Genomic DNA, 20,805 nt, shown 5'->3' with positions numbered 1-20,805 from the left:
ATGAACTGAATCCGGTATTCTGGGCACAAGATTACTGATCTCTCTCTGAATGAACAAATGGGCACGACCCATCCAGCATGTAACCGTACTGCATATTTATAGGCGCCCTGTATGAAAGATGCTGACTCGTTTTATAACCTTCTGTCTGCAAATATTTGAAAAGCAAAACTAATTGCTGGAGGCTGTAATAAAAAAGCAAACTAATTAACATCTTTTTTCCCGAGATTAGTAAATTCTCTTGGAGTCTACACTGACCGAACATTAAAAGGGTTTTCGCTTTTATTAAATACAACAAACATTATCAGTTCAGAACAGTTTCACTATTGCCTTAATACATCACCCCGGCACTCCAAGAGCCTGCTAACATCGCCGTTCACCTCTTACCATAGAACGCATTGCTTTTGACAGATAAAAACAAATATAAGAGGGAGTGAATACTTTTGCATCTATCCATTTATTGTTGTAATGCATCTGAAATGGAACAGTAAGCCAATTTTTAAATAGGCTTGATTAAAAAAATCTCCTGTGCTTTCTGTCTACAGCTTACACAGACCCATGCGTTTCTATGGTAACAGACTACAAACAAATCTTATGTAGTCTGAAGTGGAAGTCAGACTTCCTTCCGCCCACTTCCTTCTTCTTGGTAATATACTTTTGATATGCAAGCAAAATGAAGGTGTCAAATATGAAACATTATGATTAGAGGAATAGATCACACAGAGTTTATTTGTCGTCTAAGGGCCCTTTTACAAAGGATGACCTGTTGGGCGCCTAACAGTTGTCCCAGTTATGTTTGTTTCTGTGTTTTTATATAAGAACAACTATGGCTAGTGAGTGGAGGCGGAACAAGTTGGAGATCGTTCCAGCACACCCGCCTCAATTCACAATAAACAGGCAGTTGTTCATAGATAAACGACTGCCTGTTTACATGGGCCGATCATCATTCAGTTTTATTCATGCATAAACTGAACAATGAATGACGAGCAAATTAATTATCGTTCATCATTCAGTCTGTGCGTGCAATTATACTGAATAACAATCTCGCTGGATCCGAACAATTATCGGCCTATGTAAAAGGGCTTATTCAGGTAGGCAAACTCTTGTCCATGTATACAAGTGACTGCACAATGACCCATTACAGTCAATAGGGCTAATCATACATACATTTTTTCACATGGACCAATATTCCCTGTAAGGGGTTATTAACAATAATATAGACCCTAACAATACCTTTACATGGGGTAATTATTATCTGAATTAGGGTGGACACCCACTGGCGATATATTCTCTCTTGCGCTGCGAGTGCACGAGAAAACTCTCGCCTCGCAGTGCAAGAAAGACGCCGGTATAGGACCGGCATATCGCTAGTGTTTTCAATGGGGCCAGCGGCAGCAGCGCTAGCCCCATTGAAAACATAGGGAGAATGCCGTGGACTTCTGCCACAGCTGTGCAGCTGTGGCAGAGGTTTCCTTCATCCCGCGGCATTCTAGCCCATGGCATTTAATGGGATCGGCACTGCTGCCGATCCCATTGAAAGCAGTGCTATCTGCCAAGCCCCGCGGAATGACTATCGGGGAAGGGCTTAAAATATAAGCCCTTCCCCGATAATCTGCCAAAAGTGTGTAAAGAAAAAATTATACTCACCTCTCCGGCGCTCAGCCGCATCCTCCTGGTGGCTCCCCGGTACTGCTAGTAAGCTCTTTCAGCAGTCGGGGATTTAAAAATCCCTGCCTCCTGAAAGGGCAGTGCAGATTGGCTGAGGGCTCAGCCAATAGCAGCTATCGCTTAGCTATTGGCTGAGCGCTCAGCCAATGACACACTGCCCTTAGGCTGAGCGCCGGAGAGGTGAGTATAATTTTTTTACACACTTTTGGCAGATTATCGGGGAAGGGCTTATATTTCAAGCCCTTCCCTGATAATCATTCCTCGGGGCTTGGCAGAAACCATTGCTTTCAATGGGATCAGCAGCAGTGCCGATCTCATTGAAACCAATGGGATAGAATGCCAGGGACTTCTGCCACAGCTGTGACAGCATTCTGCTTCTCTTTTCAATGGCGCTAGCGCTGCTGCCGCTGGCCCCATTTAGAAGACTGGTGATATGCTGGCAACATGGCGATATCCCGGCGTGATGCTGGCTTTTTTCTCGCACTGCGATGCGAGACTTTAACTTTAGTCTCGCAGCGCAGTGGAGAAAAAAACGCCAGTGGGTGTCCACCCTTATAGCTGGAAACAACTATTTTAGGCGATATTTGTGCTGTGTATAAGCAGCCGCCAACAGGGCATGGAAAGAGAAATTGCTAACTAGTCAGAGTAGCTTGGTTTCTAGATCAACTGAAAACTAAGAGACTATCAGCTAGTAGAAACAAGAGATCTTGGAGTGTATGCCTATTTGCAGTGAATTGAGGCGGGTGGCCAGAGCCATCTTTTGCCCGCTCCAGCTCCACAGAACGACCATCACTCCTGTGTGAATTGGCTGATGGGACGTCCCATGAAAAGGTACCATAACATTGTTCACTTTATAATGGGCTGCTGGCTGAACCCTAGGATTTTAAATTAAAGGGGTTGTCCCGCGGCAGCAAGTGGGGTTATACACTTCTGTATGGCCATATTAATGCACTTTGTAATGTACATCGTGTATTAATTATGAGCCATACAGAAGTTATTCACTTACCTGCTCCGTTGCTAGCGTCCCCGTCGCCATGGATCCGTCTAAATTCGCTGTCTTCTGGCGTTTTTAGACGCGCTTGCGCAGTCCGGTCTTCTGCCTGGTGAATGGGGCCGCTTGTGCCGGAGAGCTGGTCACCGCGTCGTCATCGTAGCTCCGCCCCATCACGTGTGCCGATTCCAGCCAATCAGGAGGCTGGAATCGGCAATGGACCGCACAGAGCCCACGGTGCACCATGGGAGAAGACCCGCGGTGCATCGTGGGTGAAGATCCCGGCGGCCATCTTAAAGAAGGAAGAAAGAAGTCGTCGCAGAGCGGGGATTCGGGTAAGTAATATATATTTTTGTTTTTTAACCCATCCCTTGGGTTTGTCTCGCGCCGAACGGGGGGCCTTTTGAAAAGAAAAAAAAAACCGTTTCGGCGCGAGACAACCCCTTTAAGACTGTAGAACCGACTAGGGTGCCAACTTGAACTTTTTCTTATTTTATGGACAACTTACGAAAAAGTCACAGAAGTGTGCTCATGCTTTTCTAGCAAGAGAAGTGCTAATGTTGAGTGTGATCACTAGAGATGGGTGAACTCTTCGGGAAAAAGTTAGGTTTGGTTAAATTAGTCCAAAATGAACCTCCAACAATCAGCCTAAAAAGGAGGCGGCGGAGGAATAAGAAGAGGGGTAGAAAAAGGTGGAAAAAAAAGGATGAGGAGGAAGAGGAGGAAAAAGAAGAGAGAGGAAGAAGAAGAGGAGAAGGAGAAACAGAGTAGAAGAGGAGGAGGAAGAAGAAAAAGATGGTTCCCCTGTGGCTCATCAATGAGCACTGTTCCTAGGTTCAAATCTGACATCTGTATAGACTTTGAATATTCTCCCTGTATTTGTACAAACTAATAAGTGAATATACATTGTGAGCCCTAACCGTGAAGGAAAATACTAAGGGATATAAAGCACTGGGTAATATGTATGTGCTATATAAATAAAGGGGATTATCATGAAACACGGGAGAACATACAAACTCCATGACCTACAAACACCACCTTCTTCCTCTGCTTTAATGGGTTTGGCTGTGATGAATTACCTGAGGGCTGGGTTTGCCACAAACTGAACTTAGCAAAGTTTGACCTAAAATGAGTCCTACGGTTTCGGCTTGCACCACACTAGTGTCCATGGACAGAGGCGTAACTTAAAGCTCCTGGGCCCCAATGCAAAATGTGTAGCAGAAACCCTAATTATGTTTTATTCATAGTACTGGGCTTCCTATATGGAGAAGAGAGGCCTTATGGGCCCTCTAAAGCTCCGCATCCCCTGCACCCACTATAGTTACGCCCCTGTCCATGGATATAAAGCATATATGTAGCGAACAGAGACATACAGCAGCAGTAGGTTATAAAGGACGTACCTGTGAGCTCCGTCTTTGGAGAAGTAGACGGTGTAGGCCTGGATGTTTCCTCTCGTATCTACCGGTGGCCTCCAGCTGAGACGTACGAATCGACTAGAAACCAAAACAGGGACCACATCTCGAGGAGCAGAGGGGAGGATACTGGAACTGGGAACAGCTGTAGGGGAATGGGGGGATTCAGTCAGAGAAGCGGGTGATACAAAGGTGAGGGGCTCAGCAGGAAAATGTGTGGGGATAAAAACTACTATATTCATAAAACATGGGACCGGGCAAACATGGACCAAGAACAGATGTAGAGTGAAACGTGATAGTCAATGTTAATCACCAATATACTCATCACATGCATAAACTGCACTTTTCTCTTTCAAGATCTCTGCTTTTTGTCAATAGATAGGAACATTTAGTGTTTCCACCCGAACACAGCTTCTCTCAGATACAATGTATCAGTAAGGGGGCACTCACACGAGCGTCATTTTGATGCAAAGTAGGTGCGTCCAAAAATTGCGTCTAAAAGTAGCAGTGGTTCCCAATGGGTACCTTTTAAACAAACGATTGTTTGTTAGAGGAACGATTTTTTGACGCGCCAAAAGATAGCACAGTAGGCGCAATATTTTAATGCCAAAACTTCTTTAGAGTCAAAAGATAAGCCTGGTCCTGGTTTTGATGGTACAACGCAGGAGACTCCATAGACTCCTATGGGAGTCTATGGGAGCCGGAGGGCAAAGTGAGGGGGAGGGAGTTTAACAGAGGCGAGCGCTGCTAAACACTGACAGGTGCCTCTAGTTAAGGCATTTAAAAGCCATCTGAAGTTGTTCTGCCAACCGAGGGATTTCAGGACTTGGTCGCGGCTATTCTTCATTCTTGCGATTTTATGCTCCGATGGTCGTGATTTTTTAACGCGGCCATCTGAGTGTAAAAATGACGCTCGTGTGAAAGAGGCCCTAGAGTTGGCATTTGGGGCATGATAGATTTGCTTAGATTCTGTATGAATGATTAGTATGAGGCCAGGGGGGTTTTCTAGTTTACGAATGTAAACAATGCTTCACTGACAGTAAGCAGAGGTCTTGAAATAGTAAGCAACATGAACGTAAAGTATCTTAGAAAGTTCCAGAAGATTCTATCATACAAAATAAAAGGAACATTTTTTAAAAAATTTGCATTTTAATACTGAGAACAGAAAGAAAACTATAGATATTTTTATTTAGAAATTCTCAAACCCTTAAAGGGGTTTTCTAGGACTTAAAAATGTTACTGGCTTAAAATGGTATAAAATAAAGAAAAGATGTATACTCACCTGCTCCAGCTGCTCCCCGCCCAGTGGTGGAGCCCCGCCCCCGCTACACATGACCACTTAACCAATCACAAGTTTTAGTGGCCATGGAAAAATCACTACTGAAGCCTGTAATTGGCTGAGCACAATAAACGGCATGTGGCCACCCACCGGCTTCTTCCTCGTTCCAGTGCTGCATGGGGGCCACTAGAGTAGGCAGATATATGTTTTTTCTTTATTTTATACTATTTTAAGCCTGGAAAATATGTTTTAAAGTTCGGAAAAGCCCTCTTAAGCAGCCATTTGTAGGAATGTTCCAGACAGCCAAACTCTAACAGTCAACTACTGATGACCAATCTTGAGGATAGGTCATCACTAGTAAAAGGCTGACAACCCCTTTATCAATACATACTCTACAATACATACTTATTCAGTCCCCATACGTTGGCCTGTTTAAAGGCCAGTTAAGCAAGCACCAATCATACCGATGGGCGCTCATCAAATGGCAGGAATCAGCCCATGTAGCGTCCTTGACATTAATAACGTCCACCCCCAGGTTTAGTCCTCCATAATAGAAATTGCTCTTTGTAGCAGCTTTATAATGTCCTCATATTGTACACCCAAATTCAACATATAATATTGGACTAGGGCTCCTTGTGGCCACCAGGAAAAGTAGCTCTGACGGCCCAACTCATATTTGCAAACAGTCCTGATATTCATATGAAGAAGACCATATAAGGGGATCGGTTTATACTAAATTATGGAAAAGGGGCGTTTCTGTTAGTCTGGGGGTGTTTCTCTTTGGTAGAAGGCCCAGGCTTTAATGCCCACAATTTGCATTTCCAATATTTGTAAGTATTCCACCCTTATACATCTATATAGAGCACGTATAAGTACATTGTAATCTATGTTGCTATCATTGCACACACAGGATTTAACACCAATAAGGGTACATTCACACATAGCGGAAATACTGCAGAGATTTCCAATGCAAAATCCGCAGCAATTGTCAAAAATAGGCACCAGTGGTGCGGATTTTGACTCAAAATCAGCTGATTTTAGCCTGCCCGACACTGCGCACAGCTGTACCCCTAGCGCAGAGCACACTGACAACTGCTACTGAGTACTATTGCCATATGATGAGGAAGGGCATCATACAACTGGTGCATCCCATGAATGCCTGCGGTGGCGCTCAGTAGCAGTTGCCGGTGTGCGCTAAACTCTGGGCAGAGCATCATGAAGTATTGGGAGGTGAGAGGAGCGCTGCACGGCCTGAAATCAGCTGTGGATTACCCCTGATTTTTAGTTAAAATCCACAGCAATGGTGCAGATTTTGACTGCGTTTTTGATGTGGAAATGCTGCTGATTTTGCAGTGAAACTTTCTAATGTGGAAAATCCGCAGCATTTCCGCTAGCTGTCAACATGCCATAATAAGTTATCCGCAAAGCATCCTATAAGAAAAAAATCCTAGCAGCAAGTGAGCCATTACTATATCAGAGCTTGGGCCCCCCGGAGGATCATCCACCACCTTGCTTGGCCAGTATGATCTGAAGGGCATATGTAAAGGTTGCCAGGACCGATGAGCAAACTTTTGAAAAGTTCAGTTTGGCTGGTTTGTCTAACTTTTGCAAAAAGTTTTTTGTTCTGCCCGAATTAGTTCAAACTGAACCGAAAGTTTACTAAACCCCCTAAAACTGGTGTATAACATTGTCTAAGAGCCATAAAAGCCTTGTGTAACACTCTGAGAGGGCTTTAACCCTTTCCAATCGAATTTGTATCCTGGTTTTCCTAGGGGGCTTACTCTTTTTCTGCCGTTATACAACAACGCTATCTGCTGGCTAAAGCCAGTACTGCATGAGGTAACACGTTAGATAGGCTCCGACAGCAGAGAGGCTGGCAATGCACAGTAAGAGAACCCCGACGGACGTCTTCCAACAACGGAGCTGTACAGCCTGAAATCATAATGTCTTCAGATGTCAGACAGTGGATTGGAAAGGGGTAATGGGGCTTAGACAGTGCTATACACCAGTGTTTAGGACTAGTGTTGAGTAAATTAAACCTGTTTTGGGTAAAACGTTGGAAAAAATTCGGTTCAGGTTTGTGCTGAACCAAACTTTTAGCATAGTTTGACCTAAAACAGGGTTCCACTGGTTCAGTTCGCTCAACATTAGTTGCCAGGATAGGACAAGCCCTTTTAGTGATTTTATAAGCCAGTTTTTCTTGCAGTGCGGACATTTGCACTGGCAAGTACTGCAACATCTCAGAACGTGAATATAACAGAAGTTGGATTACAACTGCAGCGTCAGCTAAACACGAGTCCTTCTTACGCCTCATAGATAATTTATCTCCCCACATTTAGTATCTCCACATCCTGATCTAATTTGGAAAGCTTCTGCCAAGACTCCAGTGAATGTGCTCCTCCGCTGCCTCCGAGCACCTGTCCCATTCTACAAAGCCGGCACTTACCATTTTACTAGTAAATGAGCCTTTATCATCGCTAATAATAGTTTCCCTTTAAAGAAAATTGCAGTAATAACCGTCGGCTAATAACAGCTATCACCGTCACTTTATTTTTAGTGACTTCCATAGTTGGGTCGAGAGCGAAAAATGACTGGTTTAGGCAGGGATTCCGAAATCCTGATTCATGGGCCACCCGTGAGACATAAAGTCGGGTCGTAAATGTTGCCCTTTTTGTTACGCGGTGTCAAGTTTTATTCACATGGGTCGTTTTCTTCGAGATCCATCAGTGAGAAAATTTGGGGAGTTAATAAAATGTTGTAAACGACATAAAATAAATCAAAGGAAGAAATCAAATATCAGCTTCTATCAAGAAAGACACAAGACTGTTCAGGTTGGCTCTGATTAGGCGATATTATGGGTGCAAGTTCCAGGGTAGCTGCAACTACGAGGCCTTGTAGGTAAGGGGGCCCAACTCCATTGTTAAAGCAGCATCAGAGTTGAAACTTACCTCCCAACAGTTAAAGGGAGAGAAAAAGATGGCCGCACCCCTTCTGTGACTACCTGATGTACACTAGTATGCATTAGTAGTCTAGGGTGTTTGCTTGGTGCACCTCATTGTTTATTGGCTGTGCGTTAGTGAGTCATATTTGACTATGTTATAGTGAGTTCTTTACAACTGTACTCTGCCCTCTAGTGGTAGGGAAAAAAGTTTTTTTTGTAACTTTGATATGTTATGCTTGATTGGCTGTGCTTGGGCAAGTGGTGCATGCTGACACTGGGCTCACACACAGCATATAAAAAGGTGCACGTGTAGCATCCAGGATATAGAAAAATGGCGGAAAGTTAGCAGCAAAGGAGGAATTGAGGCCAGCTGGGATAATGAACCAGGCCTTCATGCACAGTACCAAGAAACGTCCTAGTACGTGGGCCGAGCCGAATGAAGTACCAGGTCACCTATATATGGAGAATACGCTCTGATTTTGAGACTAGAGTCAAGATTGTGCTTCTACAGAGACCTAATGTTTGCTGCCTTGTTGCCCACCTTCTATTTTAAGAGCCCGTGAGTTTGAACGCCCATTGTTATATGTTTGCTGTAAATAAAGGACTGTTCATTTCTGCAACAAACGTGTGCTTATATGTTCTGGCTGCCCTGGAGAAAACCTAAATGGTGCCAGATAGTTCTGCCAAGTTCGGGTTCAAGTCCGGCACAAGGAGGTGGTGCCACAGCTCCCAGATAGGTCATCGTTGAAGGACTCCTTCATATTGCCTCTGCTATCCCCAGAGTCAACATGGTGGCGCCTGTCTATGCTGCCTATTGAAGAGCCTACGGTTTTTGAAGGACACCAGTAGACCCCTGCCAATGAGCCCTACTGCACCACAGGGACCCTTTTCAGCAACATTAGCCAATCAAAGCAGAGTGTAGAGTCTTAGTCTAAGGATGCATAGTAATGCACAGGTAGTCACAGAAGTAGTGCGTACATCTTTGTTTGTCCAGAACCAGAAAGTCACTTTAAATCAACATTCACATGATAGTTTAACACTCCCCCTCCTCTCCGATTGTCTCAATTTGTCATTGCTTTCAAAATCTCTGCTTACCGTCATTCAGTACAAACCTTTTTGTTTCCAAAAATCTGACCTGGCCATGTGATGGACACATTATTCTCGGTCCCTTATAAGACATAGCTCTGAAAACTGTCCTACAACGAGCCACACACCTATGGCCAGACCAGGTTTTCATCCACTGGAACGTTTCTATAGAATGACTGCAAGAAATGATCTTCCCTGAAGAATCTGGGGCTGCTGATGGATGTTCCAAAATTGTAGGCGCACAATCTTAGAATTAGGCTGCATAAGGTTTACATGGAGAACGCTAAAGTTGGTTATAGAGTGGAGATTTTGGTCAGTTGAATGGGCCAATTTAGACCATTTTCTGCCAACTGTCGTCAATTTTTGTGACTGAACGAGCACGACAAATACTGACTGAAGTCAGACTCTCTTGACAATTTGATCTACTATGTTGGCTTTTTTTTATTCATCGTCAGGTGCTGTAAATGGAAAATGATTCATGGCAAACGACAGATATTCATCTTATCAATGAAATACTAGGCCACAGATCATGGCAGAAGTCAATCAGTGAGTTGTTGTTTTAACTTATAGCACTGTTGTCCACACTGAGCATAGATCACAAATACTGTTGTTCAAAGAATGGCTGCCTGAAATCCCTAACACATGGCTAGCTGAAGACTGGGCACAACCTACTGTACCTGTACATACACAAGTAATTGGTTTTCTGCAAGTTGGTATCAGCTGCACTGTATGTTTCTAGTAGGCAGTATAGGAGAAAACCAGCATACCTGAAGCAAGTACATTAGGAGGCACGTGCAAATTTTGCCTTTGGTAAGTTTCAAATTCAAGACTTGGTAGAACAAGTTCAGTATTTGGTACATCACCACAGAGCATCATGGTCTTGGTTTTTGGGCAATAAAAAGGAATTTAGGCTGACTTCTTGAAGAATTATCCCAAGTGCTATGAACATAATTAGCAGGGTGGCAGACATAGAAGTTGGCATCTGGCCCCACAGTTGAAGAGGGCCAAGTCCTCCATAACAGATGTCATCAGAGGTGATGAGGGAATGTTAGTCAGAATGGTGAAAGAGGAAGAACTGTATAGGAGAGAGTCTATATAAGAAAGCAGTAGTAATGAGCGAGTTTTTGAAAAGTTCAGTTCCTTCGGTTTGCTGAATTTTGGCAAAAAGTTTGGTTTGGTCTGAATTAGTTTGAACTGAACTGAAACTTCACCAGTGCTCATCATACTGGTTCATAACACAGTCAAAGAGCCATAAAAGCCCTGTATAACCTGTAGTGGTGTAGAACCAGCAGGGCCCCTCCATAATATATATGTCTGTCTTGTGCCATTGTCCTGTCAGTGTCTTGATTGTAATGTGCATTTGGTATACGTATTGCATCTCTGTAGCACTGAATGGGTTATTGTCTGGAAAATGTATCTTGTTGTATATCATGTGACCTTGTGATATATATGTGTTTGTATGGAGAGTCTATACAAGGAAAGTCTATGCTAGAGAGAGTCGTAGTGGTCTTCGTGGAGTGCTTGCAAAGAGTGGGAGTCAGTTAACCAGTTTGCAAGTGAGTGAACCTAACAACCATTGATCAGTCTGTGTGTGGAGAATGGAAGAAGCTGAGCAATACCCTTCTGCGCGGCTTGGGCCTACCCTACCTAGGATGTACCGGTGCTACCACTAAATACTGAGAGAAGGACTGTTGCTTAAGAGAGGAAGGAACCAGAAGCGTGAGTGTTGACCGGTAGAGTGCTGGAGGGAGAAAGAGTTGCTTGGAGCGGGATCACACAGATAACTGGGACTGTGGATTGTCCGGATTACCCCGATAAGTCCTCCCTGTCACACCACCTTATAGAAGTGAACTTTGTGCCTGACAACTGTTGTGCCTTGATATTTTGCTGAAGTTACAGTAAACGGACATTACTGAACATTCCCGATTTGTCCAGAAAGCATCCCTGTGTGTGGACTGAGTTATTTACTTCACTGAGGCTCACTGCAGAGGACAGAACTGTGGCATCACGAGTGACAAGAAGATTGCAGGTAACCTCCGGTTACATTTTCCCTGTGACCTCCCCCAGCAGTAACTTGGATGAGTCCAGAGCTACCCCCAGGAGAGGAGGAGATGGTAGCGCCCCCATGGCAAGGCCCTTATCTACCCTGCCATCTCCTCAGCTGTGGGCCCACTTCTCAGATGCTGCAAACACACTTAGGTCACCTTGGAGTATATCTAATTACTTTTAAGTTGTTTTTAAGGGAAAGGTAATGAAGAAGAAAAAAGAAGGGAAAATAAAGATTATGTCTTCTTTTTCCTTCTCCTTCTTTTAGTAGCATTGAGCAGGCGAACCACCCACAGTCCGGGTTCTCACTGAGCTGAACTTTTGGCAGAGTTTAGTCTGAAACAAGGTTTGACTGTTTTAGTTCGCTCAACACTAGCAAGCAGAATAATATGTGACGGTGTGAAGATCATAGCAGTCCTGTGTATTTTCTGAACTACTGGTGGTAGCCATGGTCAAAGGAGACTTCATTCCAAGTTTTGCTACGAGGCCCGATGGATAATTCACTTTGTGCTATTTTGTAAAATATCAGGTTTATAACAGTTTTTTGAAACAGATGAAGAAAAGCCATTCATAACCTGTCATTGACTGATGGATGTTTACTAGAGATGAGCGGGCATACTCGCTAAGGCAAACTACTTGAGCAAGTAGTGCCTTATTCGAGTACCTGCCCGCTCGTCTCTAAAGATTCGGCTGCCGGCGGGGGGCGGAGAGCGACGGGGGAGAGCGGGGAGGAACAGAGGGGAGATCTCTCTCTCCCCCCTGCTCCCCCCTGCCCACCGCCGCAACTCACCTCTCACCGCGCCGGCAGCCGAATCTTTAGAGACGAGCGGGCAGGTACTCGAATAAGGCACTACTCGCTCCAGTAGTTTGCATTAGCAAGTATGCTCGCTCATCTCTAATGTTTACGAATTATAGTTCAAGCATGAATGGGAAGAGTAAACCCAAATTATGGTACAGAATTCTTCACTGATGCTCTTCCTTGTCTAGAATTTCAAGCAAAATATTCCTGAATTAGCCACATATAACATATACAAAGGCCAAGTGTGCTAAAAGTATTGCAAATCATTAATAATTCTTATCCCAAATTTTCTATCATCACTATACTTGATGAAGTCCTTAGTTAATTACAAATATGCTAATTTAAATATCAATGAACGTTTCAAAAGGATGGGGTCAATCTATATTCTGTAAACAGCGCTAATAATATCAGTTCAAGACGAAAACATTCTTCTTTGGGTTACTTTGGCTTGAATAACATTTTTTGAGTACTATATTGGCTATATAATCCAGTGCAACACTTTTTTAGGAGATGAGGGCACATTGAATCGTAGTCGGAAGGGGAACTGGGGAAGCTGAATACTTATAACAGAAAAGGTCAAAGGAGACCACCATGGGAGTTGCTCACCATAACCATAGAGAGGATCACTACCTCGTTAGAGGCACGATATAGGAGAACATCGGTGGAGTGTTGGCTATACACACCTAAAGCGAGCTTCTGATCCTGGGGACAAAGTTTGTCCAGGGACCCGAGTGGGCATTTATATACTTATATTACCTAGTGCCATTATTTATCCTTGTTTGGCTGCTGATTTGCATCTTCCTGGGGCTCTTCTTCGTTCTTCCAACATGGCCATGAAGCTTCTGTCACTACTTGATGCACACTGTGCATTTACAGTCGGGCACAAGATGCTACTTTCAAATTGGTCAGAAGTGCTCATGTGAACAACGTGTAAAAGACTACTGATGCACCGCCATTGCTCAGTGGGCATGGGGTAGTCTAAGAATCACCATGGCCATGTTGGAAGTAAGAAGAGACCAGGAAGAAGGAGATCAGTGGCCGAACCAGGAGAAAGAACAGCACCAAATATAATACTAAATAAATAATAAAACTACCCTCCCTCCAGTTCCGGGACAAGTTTTGTCCTGGGACTGGATGGTCACTTTACTCCGGTTCTCCTAAAAAGAGCCACCACTATGACCTATTTTCATGGCCAGATAACAATGCTCTACATCATTTTTTTTGTGTTGATCTAACTATTTGTACCTATCATATAGAATTTGAAGGTGCTGATTCCAAATATGAAGACAGAAATGAGGCATCAGGTCAAATTTCTATCACACTGGGAAAAGTAGCATATCGACAACCAAAAACGGCAACCAATTTTATACGGTGCGTGAAAAGATAGACCTTACCCTAGCTTTTGCCCCAATACGCTGGCACCTCCTATGGGAGCTGAAAAAATGGAAGGGATTTTTCCGTTGTCCAACATTGGGAAAAGATTACAGCTGGCTCTATTTAGGTGTTAGAAGTAATTCCGAGAATTTCTGCCGACCGAGGGATTTCCACGCTGCAGTGTAATTTTTCGCCGATATGCCACAGCCGCCCGTGTCAATGGACAAGAAAACGATAATGAGATCAGGACTTGATTGAAGCTATTTTTTTTTTAATGAGATTTTTAGCAGCGTATGACCAGGCATAAAAACGCATACGGTCGTGTGAAAGAAGCTTAATAGTCAGACTATGAAAGGAAGTCATCAAAGTCTGAACTAGGGTTACATCATTTTTGGTCCTAGTATTGCCAATAAAGTTTGCCATGGCGTCAGAAAAGGCAAACCAAGCATCCATGAACACATTTCAAGGTGTTCACAAATTCTTGTCTAGACTCCTAATTTGAATATTAAGGTTCGGTTCCCAGAGGACAGAAGTCCCGTGGCTTGGTTGCTCTGAAAAGCCGCAAGATTTCCGCGGGAGAGCTGCAACTTCAAAACCCGCGTGTTTTGGAGCGGTTCAGCTACCGGCCTTTCGTTGCGGCTTTCTGTATCCGTAAAGAGGAGTGAGGCTGCAATGGGAAAAAAAAGAAAATTGACATGCTGCGGCTGTCAATTCCACACCGAATTGCTGGTTCTGCCTGACTTTGCCGCGATGGATTGGCCGCCCTGTTTGGCAGAGATTTTTGCAAAATTCCGGCTGGCTAATCCTGGGACTAGGAGGAATTTCCACAGCAAATCCATCCCGTGTGAACCCAGCTTTAGGGTCCTTTCACACAGGATAGAAATAACGTCGCCTGACGCAGACAAATCCGAAAATGTAGAATTCCACATTCAAACCTATAGGTCTTTTTTCTGATTTTGATGCAAAATTGCAGGCAAGTTTTTAGCCATTTTCAATTCTGCATCAAAATCTTCAGACAGCCCAGGGATTTCGGTGCGGGATTTACCATGGCTTGCAGTACGTCGTTCAGCCTATTCCATCCTGCGTGAAACGTCCCTAATTAACTTAATTTGTCTATTGAAGTAATTACACTACCATAGGATTAATGTATAATACCTCCATTATTCACATGCCGGAATAATGACGGAGTTCCCCATTAGTTATCAGTTCTAGCTCTCTTGTTTATCTAATCTCGTTTGAAAGGATCAATCATGGATATCTCTAGGATTCACTCTTCAGATTCTAGCTCATTTATTGTATATGTCAATCATGTAGATGTGTGATATGTGTTCAATAGACACATAATGAACAGTCTGTTTATCAAAAATAATATCACCGATTTCTAGGAAAACTGGATCGGGTTGCCATAAACAAATGTGATATTTGAGTTCAGCACATAGACGATCATGGGGTCAACACTAGAGATGAGCGAGTATACTCGCTAAGGCACATTACTCGAGCGAGAAGTGCCTTAGCTGAGTATCTCCCCGCTCGTCTCTAAAGATTCGGGGGCCGGCGTGGGTGACAGGTGAGTTGCGGCGGGGAGCGGGGGGGAGAGAGGGAGAGAGAGATCTCCCCTCCGTTCCTCCCTGCTCTCCCCCGCCGCTCCCTGCTCTCCCCCGCCGCTCCCTGCCCCCCGAATCTTTAGAGACGAGCGGGGAGATACTTGGCTAAGGCACTACTCGCTCGAGTAATGTGCCTTAGCGAGTATACTCGCTCATCTCTAGTCAGCACATTTGATGTAACCGGTGTGATGCACCTTAGTGGGGCCATAAGAAGAAATCTCATTTACTTTGATGAGATAACCTTAGATATATCATTGTCTACGGAGGTTTTAAGATCCGAGTGAAAAATATGTAGCGAAACCCAAAGAGAAAACACGGAATTACGATACATTATTCTGGATCAAAAGGATAATTGGAATTTCCCTTTGTAAATGTATTCTTAAACCCTAGAAGATTGACTGCTCAAACCCCAGCAATTTCTGCCACTTATCTGAGGCTGATTCATTTGCAAGCTTAATCTAGGAATTAGCGATTATCAGCTCTTACCTAGCGAGGTCTAAGCATTTCAGACGTTTCCATGGCCACAGAGATCACTTATCTGTTGTCATGGAAAATCCCGCAGATAAACTAACTTAACAATGCTACAAGATTGAGCGCTCGGTTATTATATCATGTCGAGGGCTCGCCATTTTGTGTTGGTGATTCAAGAGCTCAGCAGCTCCGTAAAAATGTGCTTAAACCCTGTTTTTTAGAAATATTATATATATTGAATTTGTTTTTTGCCGTAGATCATAATTAGAGATGAGCGAGTATACTCGCTAAGGCACATTACTCGAGTGAGTAGTGCCTTAGCCGAGTATCTCCACGCTCATCTCTAAAGATTCGGCGCCGGCGGCGGGTGACAGGTGAGTTGCGGCAGGGGGAGAGAGGGAGAGAGAGATCTCCCCTCCGTTCCTCCCCGCTCGTCCCCCGCCGCTCCCCGCCCCCCGCCGGCCCCCGAATCTTTAGAGACGAGCGGGGAGATACTCGGCTAAGGCACTACTCGCTCCAGTAATGTGCCTTAGCGAGTATACTTGCTCATCTCTAATCATGATGTAGAGCAAAAAACAGTGTTAGCCAGAGAAATCTATGATGTGAAATACTCTTGTATAAACAAGACAAAAGTATTATAGAGGTGATAGCTTTATTGGCTAAGAAGAAAAATTATATACGCCAGCTTCGAGGCTACTGGGCCTCTCATCAGGCATTGACCGGCTGGTACAAGCCTGATGAAGAGGCCTAGTAGTCTCGAAAGCTGGCATATACAGAGTTATTAAAAGAGAAGGAGCAGATTTGGAGAATTAATTGCAAACTACAAAAGAGAGCTACACAATCCGCACGTTACTGAAAAGAGGAAGATTCAAAGTTTTCTTTATAGCATATCAGTAAGTTCCATTTTCTGTCACATTGCAATGCTGGGAGTCTCATTTACGGTTTTATGGCCCCTGAGGTCCGAAGGGAGGTACACATTCAACATGGGCACCATGTGTCCATATGAGAAACATCAATTGGTACCTAATTATTGAATTAACAGCTTCAATAATCTGTTGTCAGAGATCTTGAAGAGTAGCAGAAACTCTATCCTATATGTACCTCCACAGATAAAAAACACACAGTATAAGGTCAGGTGATCTGGGAGGCCAATGTCGAAGAACAAGATTATGTTGTCCTGCTCTTCCAATCCAATGTCCTGGAATGGTGTCTTTCAGATAATGCCAGTCCTCTAAGTGAAAGTGGTAGTGACTGCTTCCTCTGCACCCACTATAGTTATGTACCTCACTGAAAGCAACCCTCTGGTCCCAAAACAAAATTTTTCTGGAGCCGTGAGGGGAAAATCTCTATTATCTGGTGCTGGCCTTTCACTCTGTTCTGTTGTTGATTCGCTTCTTTCTGGGGCATCTCTTCATTCTTTCAACATGACCGCAGGCTGCAGCAATTCTCAGACTCAGTCCCGGTGGTCCATTGTAGTCTAAGCCAAAACAGGCTACTGCGATTGGCCAGTGCTGCTCATGTGAGCAGCACAGGCCAATCTGAATGAAGCATTGAGTGTTTTGAATAGTGATGCACAATGTGCATCGAGTAGCGACAGAAGCGCTGTGGCTGCATTGGAAGAATGAAGAAGGGCACCAGAAAGAAGTAAAATGATGGCAGAATGGGGACAAAGTAAAGCAGCAGGTAATATTTGTCCTGGGACTGGAGGATTTCTTGGATGTGCTGTGCTGGTGAAAGGAGGACACCCAGAGAGGGACAAGGGGAAGGGTGCAGAGGAGGTAGACACTCCGGAGGGACAAGCAAGGGGACTGCTGTAGAGGAGTAATAGGACACCCATGGAGGGACAAGGGGAAGGTTACAGCGTAGAAGAACGGTGCTGGCCTTTCACTCTGTTCTGTTGTTGATTCGCTTCTTTCTGGGGCATCTCTTCATTCTTTCAACATGACCGCAGGCTGCAGCAATTCTCAGACTCAGTCCCGGTGGTCCATTGTAGTCTAAGCCAAAACAGGCTACTGCGATTGGCCAGTGCTGTTCATGTGAGCAGCACAGGCCAATCTGAATGAAGCATTGAGTGTTTTGAATAGTGATGCACAATGTGCATCGAGTAGCGACAGAAGCGCTGTGGCTGCATTGGAAGAATGAAGAAGGGCACCAGAAAGAAGTAAAATGATGGCAGAATGGGGACAAAGTAAAGCAGCAGGTAATATTTGTCCTGGGACTGGAGGATTTCTTGGATGTGCTGTGCTGGTGAAAGGAGGACACCCAGAGAGGGACAAGGGGAAGGGTGCAGAGGAGGTAGACACTCCGGAGGGACAAGCAAGGGGACTGCTGTAGAGGAGTAATAGGACACCCATGGAGGGACAAGGGGAAGGTTACAGCGTAGAAGAACGGACAAAGGGAAAGGTGCAGAGGAGGAAGAAACCTAGAGCGAGACAAGGAGAAAGGTGCAGAGAAGGAGGACGCCCAAAAAGGGACAATGGAAATAGGCTGTAGAGGAGGAGGACACCCAGGGAGGGACAAAGGAGAAAGTGTAGAGGACGAAAAAAGGGAAGCCTATAGAGGAGGAAGACAACCAGGAAGGACAAGGAGAAGGCTTTAAAAGAGGAGGAAGACAACCAGGGAAGGACAAGGAGAAGGCTTTAGAAGAGGAGGACAACCAGGGAAGGACAAAGAGAAGGCTGTAGAAGAGGAGGACAACCAGAGAAGGTCAAGGACAAGGCTGTAGAAGAGAAGGACAACCAAAGAAGGACAAGGAGAAGGCTGTAGAAGAGAAGGACAACCAAAGAAGGACAAGGAGAAGGCTGTAGAAGAGAAGGACAACCAAAGAAGGACAAGGAGAAGGCTGTAGAAGAGAAGGACAACCAAAGAAATACAAGGAGAAGGCTGTAGAAGAGGAGGTCACCCAGGGAGGTAAAAGGAAAGACTTCAAAAGCATATGTAAAGCAGACAAACATTTTAAAGGGAATGTTATCACCAACATTTTTATACTAATTAAAACCATGTGGTGAAACAGTTTCCATTTTTCAAAGCAGTTTTTAGTTTCTGATTTGTAGAACTTCTTCTTATATTGTCTGCATATGACTATGGGAGCAGCCATCTTGCCTTTGCTGCAGAGATATACTTTTACATCAGCATTTACAGTTGGGCGCTTTATATAATGGACGGGATGGGATCCATTGATTTTTATAGGACAATGTTATCAGCATGTCCGCAACAAACGTATAGAACAGAAGAAAAAACCCAGGGCTATGTTCTTACGTTCTCCAAAGCCTTTTGTCTTGGTTCTATGCAAATCCCGAATTTTCTGGTCACGGTAGCGCTTATTTCTGACAGTGAGTCGTGTACGACCCTCTTGTTTATCCTCTGAAGCCAGCATTTTATAATATTTCACAATTGTTTCTGATGCGCATTGAGGATTTCTGGAGACTGGAACAACAATAAACAGCCGCTTGTCCAAAATGACAACAATTACAAAACAATCACTTGCATGCTAATTTATGCAAATGAGAACAGGAAATCGCATCCCTGAAATAATGCTTGGAATAAATTTATGTTTGTTTCATTCAGCTAAAAATAATCCTCCTTTTTATTGGACAAATTAAGCATCTGTAGCTATTCTTGTGCACAGTCCATATTAAAGAACGTTGGCTGCTACCAGAATAGGCACTGCCAGTCACAGCGAAAAATTCAAAATGGTTCAAAATCATGTTTTTGCCCAGAGGGGGCGGTACAGTAGTAGTTAGTGCTGGCGCAGTAGAGATTTTGTCACAGCAGTGGATGTGGATCTGCTGTTCTTTAGAACTGATTTGACTTGGGGCTATATCTTGGGGCAGCACCTGGGGTTCCCCATTCTCCCCCCTTTCATCCCACCAATCAGAATCTGGTCTTCACTGTGAGGAACCCCAGACTGTTATGCTTGAAATAGTCCCAGTTAAGAGTCAGCTGACACACTTGGTCAGGTTTCCCGTAATGGAATAACGGAAGGTGTAGATTGGGATGTATTTGTAGAACTAAACTAGAATAAGGCTCCTTATACATGGCTGAAAAACTTGCATGGGATTTGTGTTTGTTGTAAGATGCACAAATCCCGCAAGAATATAAACCCCATTCTATTGAATGGAGTCATATACATATCGTGGCATCTCACATCTCTTAGTGCTCCTCAGAACATATCACCCTTTGATTTTAATGGGACCTTCAATGCATCATATGGCTTTTGCATGCCTTGTGATGTGCTTGTGGGGTTTCCCATTGAAATCAATGGGAAACACTTCCAATCCTATATCATGCGTGAAACTCGCGCAAGCGGATCGGAATTTCACAGATACGAGGCGTGTTTGCCTGGAAAATGCCCCGCACCCGCAAGTAAATTGCACATTTATGAGTGCGAAATTGGGCGTTTCACAGCCCAACATCGAGCTTGCCCGTGTGTTGGTAGCCTCAGCAGGGATTGGTTGCACAGGTCAAATGAGTGATGGATTGCTAAGACTAGGGATTGATTGATATACATGATATCATCGCTGCAGGACTGGCAGACACCACTGGAGAAGCAGCGCTGGATCCAAAGGGGATTTAACGGGGTAAGAAAGGAAGAAGAAGAAGAGGAGGAGGAAGAAAAAAGAAGATGTAGAAGGAAGGAGGAGGAAGGAGGAGTAGAAATGGTTATTAATTATGGAGGAGGAAGAAGTTTGGCGGTGCAGTGGTTAGCGCTGTTGCCTTGTAGCACTGGGGTCCTAGGTTGAAATCTGGCCATGGACAACATCTGCATGGAGTTTGTGCGTTCTCCCTGTGTTTGTGTGGGTCTCTTCCTACACTCCAAAAACATAGTAATAGGTAAATATGGAATGTGAGCCCCAATGGCGACAGAAAATATCAAGTGATATAAAGATGATTCTATGAAACAACAGGGAGAACATACAAACCCCATGCAGATGTTGTCACATCTGAGCCTATGACCCCAGCATTACTAGGCAGCAGTACTAATTGTTGAGCCACAGGAGAACCACGATTACCGTCATTTGGCCGGGATTATTATTATTGGTTTCATTCAAACTAATTCAGACCAAACCAAACTTTTTTTTCCAAAATTCGGTGAACTGGCCAAACTGAACTATTCAAAAATTCACTCATCTCTACT

General features: G+C 44.1%; 1 protein-coding gene across 1 annotated transcript in view; it reads right to left on the bottom strand.

Annotated features, from left to right (window-relative positions):
* Positions 1 to 20,805, bottom strand: part of DCC (DCC netrin 1 receptor) — a 640,441-nt gene that overhangs the window by 256,912 nt on the left and 362,724 nt on the right. The window contains exon 10 of the mRNA XM_066604857.1: positions 4,057 to 4,213. Coding sequence (XP_066460954.1) covers positions 4,057 to 4,213 — 157 coding nt within the window. The remainder of the gene's footprint in view (positions 1 to 4,056; positions 4,214 to 20,805) is intronic.

Source organism: Eleutherodactylus coqui, chromosome 5, assembly GCF_035609145.1.
Source record: "Eleutherodactylus coqui strain aEleCoq1 chromosome 5, aEleCoq1.hap1, whole genome shotgun sequence".
Lineage (NCBI taxonomy): Eukaryota > Metazoa > Chordata > Amphibia > Anura > Eleutherodactylidae > Eleutherodactylus > Eleutherodactylus coqui.
This window is presented reverse-complemented; position numbering and strand designations above follow the sequence as displayed.